The sequence below is a fragment of the Squalius cephalus genome (assembly GCF_949319135.1).
Source record: "Squalius cephalus genome assembly, chromosome: 14".
NCBI classification, from domain to species: Eukaryota; Metazoa; Chordata; class Actinopteri; order Cypriniformes; family Leuciscidae; genus Squalius; species Squalius cephalus.
Window position 1 is genome coordinate 35,686,570 of NC_137135.1, and position 22,500 is coordinate 35,709,069.

A 22,500-nucleotide genomic window follows, 5' to 3' on the forward strand; every position below is an offset into this window, starting at 1 on the left:
TGTGTGGACTTATCTAACTCTGGGGGATACGGGGAATAAGATAAAGTCCTAAAAAATCGGCGTGTTCCTTTAAACTAACAATATGCAAGTGCTGTGACCCTTCCCAGTTGAATCAAAATTTATTTATTTTTTGTTAAGCAAGGGCTGTTTTTGGCCTTGTCGTCCTGAGTAAACATGAGTCTGATGTAAAACACACACACACAGGTTGAGCTCACCTCCTCAAACTTGTCCTGTTTGGGCCACAGATTGACCACTGGCCCCCGGTCCATCATCTTAATAACGTGTGACATGTCAATGAAGTTATCCAGCTCGATAACCTTCTCCATCCACTGGAGCTCCGTCATGCCGTGATCCGAGAACAGCACCACGTTTATTTCATCTCTCATTTTCTTCTCCTGACAAACAAACAAACAAACAAATGTGTTCCAGATGTTCAAGTGGTTCTTTCGTTCGTTCACCCTTGTTAAAAATACCTTGATTTTCTGGTTGAGAGTCTGGAAGGCCTGGTCCAGGGAGCGGACGGCTCGCTGTATTTCAGGAGATCGAGGACCAAAGTGATGCCCTTCCACATCAATCTTCTCATAATAAATGCCAGCCATGTCTGCTTTATTGCTCCTGTTGGAAACATTCAAATCAAATCATCAGATTATAACAAACACACTTGAAGTCCCACTGAAGTGCACTTTGTTTGATGTGTTGACGTAATTTCCACTGAAACAGGAAGCGAAGGCGGGACATAATGAATGGCTCCTCCCCCTTTTCAAATCAGCCAATAGCGTTAAGTTTACCTCACAGACATTTCATTACAGTTGGAAAAACGAATAAAACTCGAGTGTTTGAGCAACCGAACACACATCTGCTACACATATTGCTCCGTGACTGTCAATAGGCGCGTTTCCATTACAGATTTGCGCAAAACTTTTGCGATTTTTTCTAAACATCGATAAAAAGCTATTGCGAAATGACGCCGTTTCCATTAACCGATGTTATGCGACTTAAACGTCATTTTTTCCTCTCGCGATAAGTCATTCCAAAAATCATGGCAACGGACGTTGGTAAGTTTATATATATATCCCAGCCACTGCACTGGACATTATTATTATTAATGGAAGGAAACGTAGGCGTGTTATCCAAGCATTAATGGCAAGGAAAGACCCTTATTATACTGTGAGCGGCACATATGAGGTGTTTCTGGGTGTTTCTCCCTCATTTCTGCTTCCAGGTCTTGATTGTGGCATTTATTTGAGGTTTAGAATCCATTATTCCTGTAATTATTTTGTCTTTTATGAATTTAATAAAGAGCTCTGTCTCGTATTCTGTCCAAACACACCGCGCCATCCACGTCAGGTGACTGTACATGCGCAAAAACTGTTTCCATTGCAGTTTTGCGAAATATTTCTTTTTCGAATTGCCTGAAAAACCTCCTCATGTGAGCGGAAAAACTTTTTTGCGATAAATGGGAGTTTTTGCGAAATTGACGTGTTTCCATTGGGCGTATTTTCAATTCGCAATTTTAATTTGCGCAATTTGAAGGGTAATGGAAACGTGGCTACTGATCGCTTCGGCCAGGTGGTGTTTATAGCAAAGGGGGCGGAGCTTTAGATTCTAGAGAGCATTTGATTGGACAGGAGATGTGATGTCTAAAAATACGTGATCCATTTTAGCGGAAGTGAGAGAGAGTAAGTTTTTAATGCTTATATCTGCTAAATGCGAATTTTGTCATTGTTTTGGAACACACCAGCTTATTCATAACCTTAAAGCTAATATACTCATACTAAAAGCTAAAAAACGTACTCCAATTATGCCTTAATGTTGTTTCAGGCTCTACTAGAACAGGTTTTCCTGCTTGAATGTTGATTATTTTCCTCATATTCTCCATTGTTGCGGCTCCTCTCTTCCCAGTCTGTCAGTAACGCTCTGTTTACTTCCTGTCTCTATGAAGCCCCTCCTTCTGAAAAGCACACTGTGCTCTGATTGGTCGGCTGGATCAGTGTGTTGTGATTGGTCGAGCGCTTCGAGTGTGTTTGGGAAATGTCCCGCCCCTTCCCATAACCGCCAGTTTAACACACTACTAACTAACTCAACCAGGCCCCGCCCCTTTATTCTGCGCATGAATTATTATAATGAGGAATATTGTGACGTGTTCGTTCCCGGAAGAAACTCAAGACTACAATGGAGGCGTTTCAGGAGTTCAGAAACACTGACACTGATATAGAGAAGAACTGTGTGACTTTGCAGAGATTTATCATGATCAAACAGCAACATTACACACTGAAGACAGATGAACGTGGAGAAAAGCATGATCGCTCGTCTTTAATGGTTTCTGAGGAGGCTTGTGCTCTTACTTTAACATATTGAGAGCGTTCTCCATGGAGTCGGTCAGGTTCTTCTCTGAAGGATTGTACACGTATTCCTCACAGAACGTAGGTCTGACTCCAAGGATCGTCACTTCACAACCTGAACGGACAGAAACACATATAATAATATGTTGATTATATCAGAAGCTTATTAATGTGTTAATATGCATTTGAGAGAGATCAAAGAGGATCTTTTGAAAGCTTCACTTGAAAACATTGCAAGCTTGTTTTGATGTAAAACAGCAGCTCTTAAAAGAGAAACACTAATTAAACGAGGAGGGAGTTCATCAAAGAACGGGTATTGTTCAAAATTCATGTATAACTTTGATGAAAGGTTTTGATCCACTTCAAATTTTGACTACTGTATATATATATATATATAGGGGAGAGGCGGGAGGATTGAAACGCGGGACGGATGAAACACTGAGATTTCCTTGAAAACCACTCACGTCATGTACGTCAAATTTCGTTAGCACGTACAGCACGCAATGCCTACCATACCCGCGAAACCATTTCTTCTTTACGTCGTGCCGTTTTGGAGTTAAAGCCGCAAAGCTGTTTTTGAATGCGGTGAGTGAATTCTTTTGTGCGGTACTTTTTTTTGACTGACAAGTTGGATTTATTGTTTCATGTGCCATTGTAATGATAATACGGCAGGTGTATTAGTACTGCAACACACCCTTAAGTGTGCTTTATCAACTAGCAAACACTCAATATGACTCAAGGAAGAAATGTAAGAAAATTAATTGTGAACGGATTTAGCCTGTTAGAAAGATTACAAAATGCGCATAGGCTTATCGCCTATTGTTTGTTGGGCGACAGAACAAAAATGGTTAACATGAACCTTTAAAGGTGCAATGCGCAACATTTCATGTTAAAAATACCCGTTTTTCTAACCCATACATGCTTAAACAATTGCCTAATGGGCTGAATGAGCCCTTCTATGATCACTGCGATTGCCTCTATAATCCTGTACAGTAAAATAAATAAGAGGGATTCGGGACGGAATTTGAGACTGGGCGTGACGTCGTGAGCGTGCACACCTCTGGTTGCAGTTTCGCTTGTCGCCAGAGGGGGCATAGTTCTGCAAAAACTCAGAGACTTGCGCAATGCACCTTTAAATAAAAATAAATGACAAAATATGTTTGTAACAATATGTACATAAGTTACTTGTCAGGTATTGTTCACAAAAATAAGCATTAGATGAATAGTTGCCATTTAAACTGTTATGTTTCATCCGTCCCACAGGCGGGACGATTAAAACAAAGCACAACTCTCGTTCAAAGTCAGATTTTACTTAAATCATTATATATTTGTACCGAATAACACATGATACTAAGAGAACACATATGTGAGTTGTTAATCACACAAAAAAAAAAAACTATCTGTAACCTTATCTTAGAAAACGACATTTATCTGAAAAGTGTTTCAACTGTCCCGGCTCTCCCCTACTTTTAGTTAATTTTAATAGCCCTGGTCCCACATTGTACTCTATTGATGGCATACTGACCTGGCCAGTAGTACATGTAGACTCTCTTCCCTAGTTTCTGCATGGTGACCCACAGCGGCTCGGACCCGTCCCACCACAGGGGTAACCGGCTGTCCGGATTGGTTCCGATCAGGAATTCCTTCATTGTGTCCTTATCCCACATGTAATTCCCAGTCATCTGGTGCACCTCGCAGTGGCGTCCTGTAAATGAGGAGGGAAGCCGATGTTAAATGACAAAATACAAAATTAATTCAATACACGGCTGAGTACATAGTGTACAAGTGCATAGTGTACTAGTGTTAAGCACAGTCTTGTACTTTTGCATTTTTGTCCCAGTTTCAAATGCTTTGTTGTAATGGTGTGATTCTCCTTGCAGGCGAGGTTCATGTTTTATAACGCTTTAACAAAGACTATTTTGAAATCCCTATGGGAGAAATGAATGGAAAAAACAGGAGGTGATTTAAAAAGACAACAAATTCCCATACACATGCACTAAAAGAGAGTCCACATCACCCAAAACACACAACAGCAACCACACAGCAAGGCTTTTGCATGAAATTTTAATTTCTAATTAGTTCTGAGATGTTAATGTTAATTACGCTTGACTGCCTGCAATGTTTAAAGTGTAATGTTAAACTGAAGCGCTGACTCTACAGAAGTTCACAGTGCAAAGAGCAGGGTCAGCGCTTCCAAGAAATGCAAACATTAAACAAACGAACGCACTCCGTTAATAACACCAAACCGGCTATAAAACCATCAGAGCGTCAAGAACCTTTGGCCAACCCTGCGAGTTACAGCCCAAAGAACTTCCATTAATAAATCACACATACTATATGATACTCAACAAGTAGTTCATGCACGTTTAAATATGAATTATGAAGTCTCTTTTGCTCAACAAGGCTGCATTTATGTGATTAAAAAATACAGTAAAAACTGTGAAATATTATTATAATGTAAATCAGCTGTTTTCTATGTGAATATATAGTAAAGTGTAATTTATTCCTGTTATTTTCAGCATCATTACTCCAGTCTTCAGTGTCACATGATCCTTCAGAAATCATTCTAATATGATGATTTTGATGATCAAGAAACATTTATGATTATTGTCATGATTCCTGTCCTGTGTTTCCCTTGTCTGGTGTGCATTTTTGTTATTTCCTGTTCTGTGCCATGTTTTGTAGTCCTTTGTAGTCTTTCTTGTTTATTAGTCTCCCCAGGTGTTTCAGATTAACCACGCCCCCTTGTTATCTTGTTTAGCTTGTTAGTCTCTGTATTTAAACCCTGTATCTTGTTTCAGTGTTTGTGGGTTCTTGTTTGACTGTTATTGTATGTTGGCTGTTTTGTTCCTGTGTTCTGTTTCCCAAGTCTGAGTCTTGTTTAGTTTTGGATTTATTTATTAAAGTTTGCTGCACATGGATCCTACTTTCTCCTATCATTCAACCCCAACGTAACAGAAGAACCCACCACTTAATGGATCCAGCAGCAGCTTTGGGGAGTCTCCAGCCAAGATGGCGGCCACGTCTGATTCTGGTTCCCAGGATGGCCGCCACCACGTTGTCTGAGAATCTCCAGCCAAGAAGGCGGCCACGCCTGATTCTGGTTCCAAGGATGGCCGCCGCCACGCTTCCTGAGCCTCTGTCTGTTCCTGAGACCGCATCTGTTCCTGAGTCTGAGCCTGTTCCTGAACCTGAGCTTGTTCACGTCGCTTCTGCTGATCCAGAGACTGTTCACGTCGCTTCTGCTGATCCAGAGACTGTTCATGTCGCTTCTGCTGATCCAGAGACTGTTCACGTCGCTTCTGCTGATCCAGAGACTGTTCACGTCGCTTCTGCTGATCCAGAGACTGTTCACGTCGCTTCTGCTGATCCAGAGACTGTTCACGTCGCTTCTGCTGATCCAGAGACTGTTCACGTCACTTCTGCTGATCCAGAGACTGTTTACGTCACTTCTGCCGATCCAGAGCTTCACGCCATCCCAGAGTCTCCTTCACCGCTGGTCCTGCCCAGCACAAGGCCTTCACCGCTGGTCCTGCCCAGCACAAGGCCTTCACCGCTGGTCCTGCCCAGCACAAAGCCTTCACCGCTGGTCCTGCCCAGCACAAAGCCTTCACCGCTGGTCCTGCCCAGCACAAAGCCTTCGCCGCTGGTCCTGCCCAGTTCTGAGCCCTCTTCGCCGCTGGTCCTGACCAGCTCAGAGCCCTCTTCGCCGCTGGTCCTGCCCAGCTCAGTGCCCTCTTCGCCGCTGGTCCTGCCCAGCTCAAAGCCCTCTTCATCGCTGGTCCAGGACTCTTTACCGGGGAGCCTCCCCATGAAAATTTTGGGGGGGGGCAATACACCTCCGGACCAGCCCGATCCGCCAGGACCGCCAGAGGGGTGGTCTCCTGTTCCGCCCTGGCCGCCTGAAGGGTCGTCTCCGCCGTGGCCGCCTGAAGGGTCGTCTCCGCCCTGGCCGCCTGAAGGGTCGTCTCTACCGTGGCCGCCCGAAGGGTCGTCTCCGCCCTGGCCGCCCGAAGGGTCGTCTCCGCCGTGGCCGCCTGAAGGGTCGTCTCCGCCGTGGCCGCCCGAAGGGTCGTCTCTACCGTGGCCGCCCGAAGGGTCGTCTCCGCCCTGGCCGCCCGAAGGGTCGTCTCCGCCGTGGCCGCCCGAAGGGTCGTCTCCGCCGTGGCCGCCCGAAGGGTCGTCTCCGCCGTGGCCGCCCGAAGGGTCGTCTCCGCCCTGGCCGCCCGAAGGGTCGTCTCCGCCGTGGCCGCCCGAAGGGTCGTCTCCGCCGTGGCCGCCCGAAGGGTCGTCTCCGCCGTGGCCGCCAGAAGGGTCGTCTCCGCCGTGGCCGCCAGAAGGGTCGTCACCGCCGTGGCCGTCTCCTCAGCCAGCACTGCCCTGGCTGCCAGCACTGCCCTGGCCGCCTGCACAGCCTGCTCCGCCCTGGTCGCCTGCACAGCCTGATCCGCCCTGGTCTCCCGTTCTGCCACAGTCTCCAGGTCCTCTGCCGTTCCACGGGCCTGGCCCTCCATCCCGCCCCCAGGTCCGCCTCCGCTCCACCACCCTCCTGAACTATTTCCTGAGGAGCATCTGGAATCTGCTCCTTAAGTGGGGGGCTATGTCATGATTCCTGTCCTGTGTTTCCCTTGTCTGGTGTGCATTTTTGTTATTTCCTGTTCTGTGCCATGTTTTGTAGTCCTTTGTAGTCTTTCTTGTTTATTAGTCTCCCCAGGTGTTTCAGATTAACCACGCCCCCTTGTTATCTTGTTTAGCTTGTTAGTCTCTGTATTTAAACCCTGTATCTTGTTTCAGTGTTTGTGGGTTCTTGTTTGACTGTTATTGTATGTTGGCTGTTTTGTTCCTGTGTTCTGTTTCCCAAGTCTGAGTCTTGTTTAGTTTTGGATTTATTTATTAAAGTTTGCTGCACATGGATCCTACTTTCTCCTATCATTCAACCCCAACGTAACAGATATTATCAATAATGAAAACAGTTCATTTTTATTTGATGCACTGAAAGTTCAAAAGAACAGCATTTATTTGAAATAAACACTCAGTTTTGATCAGTTTAATGCATCCTTGCTAAACAAAAGCTTAATGTTTATTGGCATTAATGAATGTTATTCGTTGCACAGCTTTGCTCTCAGTAGTGTTTGATTTCTCTGTGAAAGCTGGAGCACACGATCTTCTGAAGCTTTGTGGCGAGGGGAATGTGCTCAAACAAAACACCAGCATCAGCAAAGCGTTGAAGCGTCGGCTGGGATTGTGAACGCTGCGGGTCAAAGCGTGTGTTGGAGATCAGCCCAAAGAACACAATATCACAACTCGAAATATGCCACTCCTGTAGCTAAATACACATTTTACAGCATTACACACAATTCAACTAATCACTATAGTAGTAATCAAACATTAGGAACATATGAACATCTTCAGAACACAAATGAAGATTATTTTGATGAAATCTGAGAGTTTTCTGTCCCTCCATTGACAGGCTACGCAATTACCACTTTCAAGCCCCAGAAAGGGAGTAAAGTCATTATTAAAGTAACCCATGTGACTCCAGTGGTTTAACCTCAATTTTATGAAGCAATGTGAGCAAAAAACAAAAAAAACATAATTTACCACTTTATTTACAAAATATTCATCTCCAACGCTCATTCACGAGAGCACCGCGACACATGTGTTGTGTTGACACGAGAACGGATGTGGTTGCGTGAATGCAATATAATATTTTGTAAATAAAGAAGATGAATGAAAGTCTTATGAGGTTGGAACGACATGAGGGTGAGTAATTAATGACAAAATTTGGGGAAAACCGTGGACTTGGCAACCTTGAGACAGCACAGTATCATCATGTGATTCAGCAACACTCAAATGAGCAAATATGCTTGTGCAAAATGGAATGAAAGTTTAAATTTTCCTTCACAAATTAATTTAAAGGTCCCGTATTATGCCCCTTTTCACAAGATGTAAAATAAGTCTCTGATGTCCCCAGAGTGTGTATGTGAAGTTTTAGCTCAAAATAGCCAACAGATCATTTTTTACACCATGTTTAAATTGTCATTTTTTGGGGCACAGAAAAACACGCTGTTTTAGTGTGTGCCCTTTAAATGCAAATGAGCTGCTGCTGGACGGCACAGGGGGCGGAGCTTCACGAGCTCGCGCTCAGTCTGTCAGGACAATTTCAGCTCACGGAATGATGATAATATCAGAAACTCTCAGTAACGGTGTTCATTTCGAGTCGGACAATAATGCCTACAGAGTCAGAGTGCTGTATAGAGATGAAACAGGTATAGTTTAGTAGTTTAATTACGGTTATTATAACGTATTTGTCATCTGCTTGTATGTATCCATTATTTATTAATAGCCTAGTCTGCTGTCCGAATGATGATCAAACATATACTGATGAGTTTAATAAAGTTTATTGTACATCACACAAAAGATGAAGCGTCAGTTTTACTTCAGAAAATCACCGTAAGAGCTGAGTAAACAGTAAGTTATAAGAAGTGCGCAAGTAGCCAGTAGAGATGAGGGAGTATTCCTGTGGGCGGAGGTTAGTAAAAAAACGGTTCTAGTGACGTCATTAAAGAAGGAAGAAGAGGGATGTAGTCCAATCGAGCCGTTCACTGTAGTCAACTTCTGTTAAATAAAATATCTCGCTTGGCATTGAACTTTGAGCTTTATAATTTTACAGATATTATTTATGCTCTAACAGCAACATTACACACTAACTAAAGTTTGAAACATGGGATCACGAAGAACGGGACCTTTAATGCAAATATGACAGGAGGTGATTCATAGGTTAGAAGATTAACTGAGAAACTCAAACTGAACAGAACTCTATATATATATATATATATATAGTATATAACAAAATTATAACAAAATTAAACAAAAATATAACAAAACACTTTTGTTTTTGCCCCCATTTTTCATGAGCTGAACTCAAAGATCTAAGACTTTTTCTATGTACACAAAAGGCCCATTTCTCTCAAATATTTTTCACAAATCTGTCTAAATCTGTGTTAGTGAGCACTTCTCCTTTGCCGAGATAATCCATCCAACCTCACAGGTGTGGCATATCAAGATGCTGATTAGACAGCATGATTATTGCACAGGTGTGCCTTAGGCTGGCCACAATAAAAGACCACTCTAAAATGTGAAGTTTTATAACATATAAAATATAAGTTTTATATTCCACAGATGTCGCAAGTGTCCACCAGAGCTGTTGCCCGTGAATTGAATGTTCATTTCTCTACCATAAGCCGCCTCCAAAGGCGTTTCAGAGAATTTGGCAGTACATCCAACCGGCCTCACAACCGCAGACCACGTGTAACCACACCAGCCCAGGTCTTCCACATCCAGCATCTTCACCTCCGAGATCGTCTGAGTCCAGCCACCCGGACAGCTGCTGCAACAATCGGTCTTCATAACCAAAGAATTTCTGCACAAACGGTCAGAAACCGTCTCAGGGAAGCTCATCTGCATGCTCGTCGTCCTCATCGGGGTCTCGACCTGACTGCAGTTCATCGCCGTAACCGACTTGAGTGGGCAAATGCTCACATTCGATGGCTTCTGGCACTTTGGAGAGGTGTTCTCGTCACGGATGAATCCCAGTTTTCACTGTACAGGGCTGATGGCAGATAGTGTGTATGGCATCGTGTGGGTGAGCGGTTTGCTGATGTCAACGTTGTGGATCGAGTGGCCCATGGTGGCGGTGGGGTTATGGTATGGGCAGGCGTATGTTATGGACAATGAACACAGGTGCATTTTATTGATGGCATTTTGAATGCACAGAGAGACCGTGACGAGATCCTGAGGCCCATTGTTGTGCCATTCATCCACGACCATCACCTCATGTTGCAGCATGATAATGCATGACCCCATTCTGCAAAGATCTGTACACAATTCATGGAAGCTGAAATCATCCCAGTTCTTGCATGGATGGCCAGCATACTCTCCGGACATGTCACCATGGAGCATGTTTGGGATGCTCTGGATCGGCGTATACGACAGCGTGTTCCAGGTCCTGCCAATATCCAGCAACTTCACACAGCCATTGAAGAGGAGTGGACCAACATTCCACAGGCCACAGTCAACAACCCCCCCCCCCCCACACACACACACACACACCCACACCCACACACCCACCCAATACAGTAAAACTGCACATTTTAGAGTGGTCTTTTATTGTGGCCAGCCCTAAGGCACACCTGTGCAATAATCATGCTGTCTAATCAGCATCTTGATATGCCACATCCTGTGAGGTGGATGGATTATCTTGGCAAAGGAGAAGTGCTCACTAACACAGATTTTAAAAAATATTTGAGAGAAATAGTCCTTTTGTGTACATAGAAAAAGTCTTAGATCTTTGAGTTCAGCTCATGAAAAATGGGGGCAAAAACAAAAGTGTTGCGTTTATAATTTTGTTCAGTGTGTATATATATATATAAATATAGGGATGGGGCCGATCCAGTATCGGTATAGGGACCGATACCAGCGTAATTCACGTATCGGATTTTCCCGATCCAACCTGCGGAGATATCCGATATCCATGAGCCATGTCTGCGCTTTAACGTTGTCTGCTGAAATGACTCCAAAAGTGATTCCCGTCGGCTAGCTGGCTGCAAACCGTGGAATGGATTTCCTGAACGGAGGCGCAGCTCAATGAGACACAGAGTTATGAGACACGCCCCCGCTCAGGAAATTCGTTCCGCAGTTTGCAGCCAGCTAGCAGGATAGCATTAAGCAGCATTGTGGCTAGCGGACACTGATGTCATTGTGATTCTCAAGCCACCACAGTGCGGTGGTGGCTTGAGTCTGTTGAACAACTCGACTTCCACTTCCGGTTTCAGGGTACGCTGGCATGTTTTGCTGCCGCTCCTGTTACTGTTTGTTTTGTTTTATCATGTTATATTTATTTATTTTTAAGTTTTTAGTTTTGTCTTTAGTGCTGTAATGATTGCGATGTGGTGGTGCCATTTTTCACCTGGACTAAGCTGCAGCGTGTCTCTGGATCATCGCCTTGGCTCGACTGTCTGTGTGGATTGTATGACTTTGAGCTCGTATTGCGCAACGGAGATCCAATTGGAATAACCTGCTGTGTGTAACTCCGGTTCATCGCCTCCGTTTGGCTGTGTGTGTGGATTGTACGACGTTGTGCTCACAGTGTGCTACGGAGTTTCATTCGCCCTGGCCTTGTGACTGTGCACTCACCGACCATGGCGCTAAGGTACACTACACGCATGCTTTTGAATTTAAAACAGAACTGTTATTGCCTAGCTAAAGACTCTTACAATCTCTGTCGAGATGCTGGACTGTTACGTCCTAAGCGATATATCCATCAGGGCTTGCTGTCTCTTCCTCTCCTAACATCTATGTCCCTACCTGTCGACGTAAGCCCAATAAACTGCTCCACACTGGCGCTGTTCACAGTAATTTAACATCGGTTCCTTGTATGGAAATTAAACCTCTGCCATCTCCGTTACAAAGCCAGGCTTACGCAGCTTTATTTAATGCGCGGTCTGTGAACAACAAATCGCTGCTTTTATCGGATCTTATACCTGACAAAAAGCTGGACCTGTTGTTCTTAACTGAAACCTGGCATAAAGAAAATGATGGGCTCCTGTTTAATCAGATCACTCCAGCGGGTTTTGGAGTATTAGACCTTCCGAGGCTATCCGGCAGAGGTGGAGGCATTATTGTGGTTTACAATTTGAAGTTGCGCACAAGCTCTGTGACTGTTCCCCAGTTCTCGTCATTTGAATGTCTGGTCCTGAGTATTTCCGCTCCTGTATCCCTCATCATCGCTACAGTTTATAAACCACCTAAGGCTACGACACACGCAGCTTTTTTGTCAGAGTTTGCGGACTTCCTGTCGATGCTGACCATGAAGTTTGACAGAATTCTAATTGTGGGAGACTTCAATATTCATGTTGACCGGAGTGACTCAGTAGCGGCTAAGGAATTTCTGTCGCTAATTGACTGTTTTAGATTCACACAGTTTGTAACTGACCCAACTCATAACAAGGGTCATACGCTGGATCTTGTGATAGCTAACGGCTCATTTGTATCACAGTTTTCATCTACTGTCTGATCATTCAGCCGTCTTTTTTAACCTTGAACTATATCATTCAAATGAGCCTACCATCCGAACAGTAAGCTTTCGGAAGTGGAAGTCTATCGATCAGACTCTAAGCGATCTTCATCCCATATCACTGGAGGAGAAAATTCTGCAGCTAAACTCCACTCTTGCAGCTAATCTTGATACTTTTGCTCCTCTAAAGTCACGTAAGGTCACATTCGCTCGCTCTGCTCCCTGGTATAATGACAATCTGCGATCTAAAAAGGCCGCTTGTCGGAAAATGGCGCCTTACTGGTCAGAGTGTCTACTACCAAGAGTGGAAGGATCTTTTGGGGGGTTATCGTGCTCTTATGGAGTCTGAAAGATCCTCTTATTTCTCTCAGGCTATCATAAATAATCAAAATAATCCCCGACATTTGTTCCAAACCATAAACAGATTGCTTCAAGTTAATCCTGGTACCACTATGCCTGTTTCTCAGCAGCTCTGTGACTCTTTTCTACAGTTTTTTAATTCGAAGATTGTCAATGCTCGCAAAGAAATTCATGTTAACCCTGACTGTGCCACTTCACTCCTTTGTACATCTGGGTTCACTGGTGTTTATTTTACTCATTTCTCACTGCTTGATTCTGAGGCTCTCACAAGGGAGGTATCCAACATGAAATCAACCACTTGCTTGCTGGATCCAATTCCTACGAATCTATTTAAATCATGCTTCCCTGTGTGGTGCCCTGATATCCTTAGCATTATAAATGAATCATTGGAAACTGGGGTTGTTCCAGCCGTACTAAAGACTGCTGCTGTTACGCCTGTACCAAAGAAAGATAATGCTCCTGTGGATGATTTTAACAATTTTTGTCCCATTTCTAATCTTCCCTGTTTGGCAAAAATACTTGAGCGTGTTGTTGGCTCTCAACTCTGTAATCATCTTACAACCAATAACCTCTTTGAACCCCTTCAGTCAGGTTTTTGTAAATTTCATAGTACTGAGACGGCGTTGGTCAAAGTTACCAATGACTTGTTGATGGCCTCTGATTCTGGAGCTACCTCACTTCTCATTCTTCTTGACCTTAGAGCTGCCTTCGATACTGTGGATCATGGTCTATTACTTACCCGTCTGGAAAGTGTTTTTGGTGTGTCCGGGACAGTTTTAGACTGGTTTAAATCCTATTTTACTGACCATTCCCATTTTATTTCGATGTGTGGCTTTAGGTCTGACACTTGCACGGTGCTCACTGGTGTTCCTCAGGGATCAGTTTTAGGCCCTCTACTCTTTAACATTTATCTATCTCCACTTGGGCATCTGCTGCGATCGCTTGGCCTTAATTATCACTTTTATGCTGACGATACCCAAATCTACATCCATTCTAAATCTGGTGAAGACATTGATGCTTGTTATCTTTCTGGCTGTATTTCTGAGATTAAAGCATGGATGAATAATAACTTTCTTTGCCTGAACAGCGGGAAAACTGAGATTATGCTTATAGGTTCCCGTCATCAAATTCGCAAAGCGGCTCCACTGTCCCTGTTTGTTGATGGCTCTGTTTTAGAGACTTATAGTAAGATGAGGAATCTTGGTGTTATTTTTGACACCAGCCTCACTTTTGATTTCTTTGTCCAGAGTACTGTGAAGGCATCCTTTTTCCACCTCAGAAATATTGCCAGACTACGCCCAATGCTAAACTTATCTGTCGCTGAAAAGCTGATTAATTATTTTGTGGTCTCGCGGCTGGATTACTGTAATGCAGTTTTAACTGGAGTTTCTAAAAGCACAATTAATAAACTGCAATATGTACAAAATTCTGCTGCCCGGATCCTGACGGGAGCTAGGAAATTTGACCATATTACTCCAGTTCTGAAGTCTTTACACTGGCTCCCGGTCAGGTTCCGTGTTGATTTTAAGATCATGATGTTGACATACAAGGCATTACACGGCTTAAGCTCCGCAATACTTATCTGGGGCCATATTCACAAAGAAAAGCTAAAAGTAGCTCCTAACTGGCGAATTTAGGAGCAACTCCTAAAAATAATGGGCGTGTCACTCGTAACTTTAGGACTCCTAATTTTTTTGACTAAGAGTAATTCACGAAGCATTTTAGCATTTGTGCCATTTCACGTTGCGATGTTTTGAAATGCGTATGCGGCGGCTACAGGATCTTCCAATCGAGAACAATTCTGCATTGTAGGCATAACTAGGGATGCAATAACGCCACCAACAACAACCAAAACTAGGCTACTCATTGCATGTAAACTAATTGTAACGTTTCATTGTGAATCAAATTAAAATGTTCTTGTCTTTGCAAACGTAGGCAGAGGCATATAGTGACAGATTAATTCAAAAATGTTGCAAAGATATTGCATCAATCCATATGTTTCATTAGGCTACTAGGCTATTTGTTTTGCCTTACTCTTTATTCATTTAGGCTATTTATTCAGTTATTCGTCATCTTCCGTCCTTCGCACTACTTGTGTAGCGCACGCATTCTCAGACCTGTCACCTGTCACTCATCATCGTAGGGGAGGGGTTAGGAATCATTCCCGCGTTACAATCATCAGCCAATCAAGGTGGTCACTTCAGTCAAGCTTGTGCATGAGTAATGACGTCATCCATAGCAACGAAGACTCACTCTTAGTTTAGGAGTTGTCATTTTTCTTTACTAAGAGTATAGGTCTGAAAGGCGTTGTGAATAACTTTTAAGAGAAAACTCCAAGCTAAAATCTTTTAGTGCGATTTAGGAGTACTCCTAGTGGTAAGATAAAATGCTTTGTGAATACGGCCCCTGGGGTGCCCAATCCTGCTCCTGCTGATCGACTGTCCTGCACAGTTCATCTCCAACCCTAATCAAACACACCTGCCTTTAATTTTCAAGTGATCCTGAAGACCTTAATTGGTTGCTTCAGGTGTGTTTGATTAAGGCTGGAGATGAGCTGTGCAGGACAGTCGATCGGCAGGAGCAGGATTGGGCACCCCAGCTATAGACCCCAAGGAAACACCATGCAAAATCTGGTGCTTTTATCACCTCGGTAACGGTATTTTCACTACGCCACCGGACTATATAGACTGAACTCGTAATACGCATGTGCACGTCATCGGCGTTCTTACTGGTTCGCATTTTTGAAGTTTGCGCAGAAAGAACTGAAGAGTTTTCTGTTAAAACGGTGTCGTGTTAGCGGCCTCTAAGTTAATAACTAATGATCGTTGCGACAGAAGTGAATCAGTCAAACTAACTTTAGCTGGACAATAACTTTATTCTAGAGCTCCTGTAAAGCCAAAACACTTTACTTTAAATTTCCTATTGTCAATGTAAAGCTGCTTTGGAACAATCTACATTGTTAAAAGCGCTATAGACCTTATGCCCTTGCCTCGGGACTCCTTTCCTTTGGCTTCGCCTCATCCATCCCTCTAGCTCTGTTGGGCTCCTCACTCCCTCCATCTTCACGTTGGTCCTCGGTCACTCAGGCTCCGCCGTGGTCTTCTGGATCTCCGCCTGAGCCTCGGTCACCGGAGCCATCGATGTCGCCATGTCCTCAACATCGCCCCGTCTCGTCGGCTCTACGGCTCCATCCTGGTCTCCTCAACCACCAGGGGAGTGGAGTAATGTCACGCTTGTTCTGTGTTCCTCTGTTGTCACCAGTCACATGTCTGTCTTGTTCAGTTTTCCTGCTTGTCGTTATCAGTTCAGTTAAATCACCTGTGTCCTGTTAATTATCATCATCTGTCTCACCTGTTTCTGTTCATCAGTGTTAGTATTTAGTTCCCTTCAGTTCAGTTAGTCTTTGTCTGTAGTTGTCAACTCGTGTTTTGAGTGTATACCCTGCCTGTCTGTACATTTGGAAGTATATCTGTGATTAAACTCTTACATTGGAGCCTTCAGCCTTATCGTCTTCGTCTGCCTGCACTCACAACCCGTGACAATATTATTAAAATAATAAAAAATATATTATACTTTATATTATTTATACCTTTATTATATTATTACATTTATACAATTATATTTAACTCTGCTGGCCATTGAGAGGACACTGGTCAAGTCACTGGAAAAGACGCCTAGTTGGTACAACAGGGTCACAGAGCCTTTTCGTAAAAGGAACGTATAAATAAATGGACAGTTTTTATGATGTAGGCCAAAAATGAGCTTCCTCTCTTTGAAAGACCAGCAGCCGCCACTGGTACCCAGGCAGCGGTTATCCAAATGCAAATGTATTTGAAAGAACCAACGATGGGCGAGAAAGACAGTACTGGGCAAACAACCACACTCGCTTTCCTCTCCTCGCTGCTGTCGCGGTGAAGCTCCTGAGTGCGCCTTCAACCAGTGTGGAGAGCGAAAGACTGTTTAGCACGGCGTCCAGTATCGTGGATGAAAAGAGGAATCGTCTGACAGCAGAGAGAGCAGAAATGCTCATATTCCTCAAAAAGAACCTGCCAATGTTTAAGTGAGATTTGTTGAACACTACATCAATCCCTCAGTGTTAACTTTCTGAGTCATTTACTTTTGAAGAATAGTTAGACTCTGGCGTTAAGCTTAATCCAGGTCATCTTCAGTGCCAAACCTCCTACGGTACTTGATTTGTGCTGTTCAGATGCACACTGTTTTATTGATAGTGTGTGTGTGTGTAAGATGTTTACACTTGCAATTTTCTTATATTTCAAGACTCAAGTATTTGACATTTTGGGAATGCAGTAAATATTGACATGACAATCATTTTGAAACCCTTACAGTTGCATACTTGTTTTCAGAACGGGATTTTTTTTTTTTTTTTTTTTACAGGATTTCCTGTTTATCTGACTTCCTTTTCTGACCTTATACTTACCTCAAGTAACTTATACCTCAAGTTAAAAATGTGGATCGGTGCATCCCTATATATATATATATATATATATATATATATATATATATATATATACCCTATAGTCAAAATAATAGGCCTACAAAAAATAAAAATAAAAAAAATAAAAAATTGTCTCAACAATTAATAATTTTTAAAAATGAAAATAATGTACTCAGATTTTTCCATCTGCTGGTTTACTTTCTGACACTGATGTATGCACCTCAGCGAGAGTGAGCCGGTTCTGTAGTCATTGTGGAGAGAGGAAGTGGCCAGTTGCATAAGTCTTGCAAGTTAGTCATCCAATTCTATTCTTTAAGACTGTTCATAACTTTTTTAAAGTCAGTAACATAAAAACGTAGAATGGTCTAATTTGACACCGAACAGTAAGACTGATTACCCCTAACTAACTTCTAGTTGATCATACCAGTTATTAAGACATAATGGCTATGTTTATGCAACTGGCCCCAGGTCTCTGTTATCAGTAACCCCATTCAAACAATAATCAACGAGCAGATCTCAGATCCAATAAATCCCTGTTGTTCTACAGAGTTCGTTCCTCTAAGGACCTTTACACTGTTATAAGAGTGTATAAAATCTCACATAAGGATTGCATTAGTGCTGAAGCCTCATAAAGGTGTACCATGATTATGTTTGCACACAAGGCTTCACAAACACATATGGGAATAATTAAAAGCTCCAAGAGTTAATAATATCTCATTTTACTAGATTAGAAAGGTAAAAACTGTTTGTATAAACTACTGTATGTTACTGTATTTGTTAGTTAATAAAAATCCAGCTGTTCATTGTTTGTTCATGTTAGTTCACAGTGCATTAACTAATGTTAACAAATGAACCTCATTGTAAAGTGTTACCTAAGTAGGCTATTTATGATTGCATGTGTTGGAAAAATAAACTAAAAGTTGGTAAGACTCACCTGTCATGAGAGAGTAATAGTTTGGATAGGACAGACTGGGGAAATCTGGAGTGAGATAATCCACTTTTACACCGTTTTCCACGATCTCTCTGAATCCGGCCAGGTTTTGTAAATCGTCCATGTAATCATAACGGAATCCATCGATGAGAAACACCAGGAGTTTGCGGTTCGCGTCGCAGCATCGCGACAGGAGGAGGAGAAACGCGACGCTGATGTTCAACGCGACGCGAGTCATGATGAAGCTGAAGCCGAACTGACGGAGAGAAGAAGAGACTCGATCATCTGATGATTCAGGACAACTCTCCGGCACAATGGGTGTGTGTGATGCGGGGAGAGAGAGAGAGAGAGAGAGAGAGAGAGAGAGTGAGTGAGTGAGTGAGAGAGAGAGAGAGTTTTCTATTCTAATTGCACTGTTACTGTTGTCACATGTTTGAAAAAGATGGCAAATCGATTTGTAGACTGAGTAAAAATAAAAAATAGTTAAAACGAAAAAGTGCGGTCTCTCCTTTGGCTGTTGAATGCTTGAATCTGATTGGTTGAAGAACGTTCTAAGGTGTGCAGTTATTTTCAGGGAAACGCAGGACTAAAGTAGTTCCAGCTGGTTTTGACAGCATTACAGTTTCATATCACTTCGCCAAATGATTTGTCATTTGATTTCTCATTTCTCAAATGAATCTCCCACACCCTGATAATGAACAGGGTCCGGTTGCATAAACTGATAAGACTAGTCTTACAAGTTAGTGATCACATTTCTTTCTTCAAAGTCCCCCTGTAGTCAATAATTTTATTCCTTAAACTCATCTTTGATCAACAAAACGACATATTTAAATGTTTTTTTCCTTGAAAAAATGTCCTCATGCCTTTAAATATCTTGAATGTAACTCGAATTAACTTGCCTCATTTAGTATGCGCGGTTCTATGAATATGCAAATGAGCCCCGCCTCCACTCACTCACTCAGCTCAGAGATCCACTGGTTGACGATCACACGTTGATCTGATTGGTTACAAGGTAGTTTGTGACGTCAGAAACACCAGCGATTTCAAAGCGTGTTTTTGAGACTGTCTTTGGTTCACTGCAGTTTTAAGGAGGAAATACTCAGCAATGCTGTCGACTTATGAATTTACACATGGTTTAAGCAGATTAAAAACACCACATTGACACATAAACAACATTAAAAGCTGGATTTTCACCACAGACTTTAAGTTACATGTAAACTTATATTGGTCTAATTTGAAACCGAAAAGTCAGACTGATTGCCCCCTTGACTAATCACTAGTTGGTCATACGAGTAGCCACAGAATTATAATGAAGTACCATTAAACTCTACAATGTAAACGAGTTCAGAGGATTCTCAAGCCCCTTCATTATGCACAACGAGCAGAATCTGTTTACCTCCATTCAAAGATTAGGCTAATTAACATGCAAATTGGTCTCTGACGTCGATTTGAACTCAGATGAACCTCAACAGAACCTGAAAGTCCTTCAGACCCAGCTGAAAGTTCAGTAAAGCTGAAACTCGAGCTCGCTGTTGTCACGATAGGCCTCGGTTTTGCTGTTCATCTTCACGCACATATATACAATAAGCATCATGTACAAACAAACTCTTTCGTTGAACTCTTGGCCTGAAAACATTTGGCCTTCATTTTGCTCTAGTCGACACAATATATGATCTGTACACTACTGACCTCTTGTGTCTGAAAACTAATAAAGCAGAAATATTAAAAACAAGCTGAAGTGTGTTTAGTCCACCACTGGGTTGTGCAATAACCTTAAATTTATTACTACTAAAACCTGCTAAATAAAGAGGCATTACACCACTTTCAATCATCAGTTTAAGTGATTATGATTTTTGCTTTTTTTCGCATGTCAAAAAAAAAAAAAAAACATATATATATATTTATTTATTTTTTTTTTTTTTTTTTGTGAAGTTTAAAGTGTGATTTAGCACACGTTTTGTGTATTTGCATGTGTTAATCACAGATCTGAAACTAACTGATGAGTTTTAGATAAACCCCTAGTCATTATTCATCATATAAAACACACACACACACACACACAGAGAGAGAGAGAGAGAGAGAGAGAGGGAGAGGGAGAGAGAGAGAGAGAGACTTAGATTGAAGAATAATAATAAGCATATAATAATAATAATACTAATAATTCACTATGAAAATGTACTAGTGTATCAATCATGAAACAAACTACACTAATAAAGTAAACAAAAATGACATTTAGTCCCTGATTGGGCGGACTTTTTATTATCTTTATTTCATTTATTGGAAATTTTGGAAATTAATTTTATAAATGGTTACAATTATTTACCCGAGCTTGACTAGTTTTTTCCCCCTATCATGATTACACAACATTTTTATTTTCTACGTTTTATGATGGCCAAAAGGCACTGAATACCAGAAATGACATTTTTAATGCATGGTAAAAAAAATGCTTTTGTGAAGTTTAAAGTGTGATTTAGCACACGTTTAGTGTATTTACTTATGTGTTAATCACAGATCTGAAACTAACTGATGAGTTTTAGATAAACCCCTAGTCATTATTCATCATGGAGAGTTGATGCAGATGTCAAAACTACAGACACGATATATGCTGGAAATCAAATTATTTTATGGAATATTATAGTATTTATTATAAATAATTTATCCGTGTACATCATTATTGTTTTAATAACCTTGAATGAGAATAAGTTCCTCTCGCAGCATCTCTTCTCTTCTCTGATGATGTGGGCGGGGCAACCTGTCACTCACATGAGATCAGCCAATAGCAAACCACAACCATCCAATCAAATCCACACAGACAAAATCAAGCCCCGCCCACATTTGTTCTCGTTCCGGAAGCGTTTCACTCGGATATTCAGAACAATAGGAAATAAAAGAAGCAAGAGACACTAATTCAATTGCTTTCCAACATCCAAACTAATCAAAAGCAAATTTGAGTAAAACAACCAAGGAAAATGACTCGAATATAAACATACAAACAGACCAAGAGATTCTCTTTAATGTCTTCATCAGAACAGACAACACAGCAAACAACCCAACTCTGACCCAAACAGTGTCGTCTGTCATTTATTCTCATGATCACATGATTTTATACACCAGAATCTTGAGGAAATCATTACAGAAGCCCTTGTATGTGTATAAAGATCGCACACATTATCCGGGACCTGAATACACAGCTGTAGACGGACACAAGACAAGCAGGACACATATATATATATATATACACACACATCTTTTTACGTTCACATACAGTAGAAAGAGACACATTAAAAAGATTACATGTTTCCTTTTAAAAAAAAAAAAAAAAAAAAAAATCATAAAAACAAGTGCTTTATCTCATCATAAAAACCACAAATTCACACAGGATTTCTTACATCACAGGTCCTATAATGTAAAACGCCATTGCATAAAGGTATAAAAATATATATTGGCTCGCACTGGAGGTCTTAAGATAAGTTAATATCATGCCGTTTATGTGCATATGCTTTTTCTCGTGAAACGTCTTGATTGCGAGCGACTAAAGTCACTGATTCTTCTCCATAAGGTGCTCGGGCGGCTAAAGGCAATTAGGCAACGACCCCTCCTATTTACACATTCAGAATGGCTTACGGACTCCTAAAATCTCCCTGAATTTAAGCTCACGTGTCACTTCCTGTTCGGCAGGATGTGGTTCACCCCCCGTGGGATGGTCCATGTGTGTCCCGTGAGCTCATAGGTCCTTGATTCAAACCGATGATAGTGTTCTCCACGTGTCCACCTCGGGTTCGGTCATCAGCAACTCTTGACGGAGGGTTTGGACACGTCTGGGGTTTTCATGATGACGCTGGCGCGGTTCTCGTGGGCCGCCGGCGGGCCCGAGGGTCCGGGCGGGAGGGGGGATGAGGGGAACGGGTTGTTAAGGATGTCCCAGGACGTCCCGCCGGAGAAGGGGGCGGAGTCTCGGACTGTGGTTATCTTGAAGTTGGGCTTGTCGGGAGAGATGAAGGAGGACATGCTGGGAAGGGGCATCCGCTTCTTGTCTTCGAGTCCGAATAGCGTGGCCTGGACGCGCTGGCGGGAGAAACAAAAGCACTGTCAGTGACCATCACACACAAGGACACTCAAACACTCCTGTTACATACTAGCACAAGCTTTTAGACATCCGAGAATTCATGAATAAAGACCCAGCTTATACTGTGAAAAAATATTATTTGGAAGATTATTAAGTTTCTATTACTTTACATTATTATCATCTATTATAATTATTTATTTATTATTTAGGCATTTTCATTATTTTATTTTAATATTTTTTTATTTAAATAAATATTAAAACATTTTTTTT

The 22,500-nt window shown here is 42.1% G+C and overlaps 2 protein-coding genes across 4 annotated transcripts in view; both read right to left on the reverse strand.

The window, feature by feature from the left end:
- enpp6 (ectonucleotide pyrophosphatase/phosphodiesterase 6) overlaps positions 1-18,490 on the reverse strand; it is a 27,931-nt gene extending 9,441 nt beyond the window's left edge. Inside the window, exons 1-5 of the mRNA XM_079892140.1 lie at positions 18,168-18,490; positions 3,868-4,047; positions 2,346-2,457; positions 474-615; positions 216-395 (exon numbers count right to left, since the gene is read on the reverse strand). Coding sequence (XP_079748266.1) covers positions 216-395; positions 474-615; positions 2,346-2,457; positions 3,868-4,047; positions 18,168-18,402 — 849 coding nt within the window. The 5' untranslated portion in view covers positions 18,403-18,490. The remainder of the gene's footprint in view (positions 1-215; positions 396-473; positions 616-2,345; positions 2,458-3,867; positions 4,048-18,167) is intronic.
- Positions 18,491-21,461: 2,971 nt separating this feature from the next.
- irf2b (interferon regulatory factor 2b) overlaps positions 21,462-22,500 on the reverse strand; it is a 29,793-nt gene continuing 28,754 nt past the window's right edge. For all 3 annotated transcript variants that reach the window (XM_079892145.1, XM_079892144.1, XM_079892143.1), the window contains exon 9: positions 21,462-22,229. In XM_079892145.1, coding sequence (XP_079748271.1) covers positions 21,951-22,229 — 279 coding nt within the window. In that variant the 3' untranslated portion in view covers positions 21,462-21,950. The remainder of the gene's footprint in view (positions 22,230-22,500) is intronic.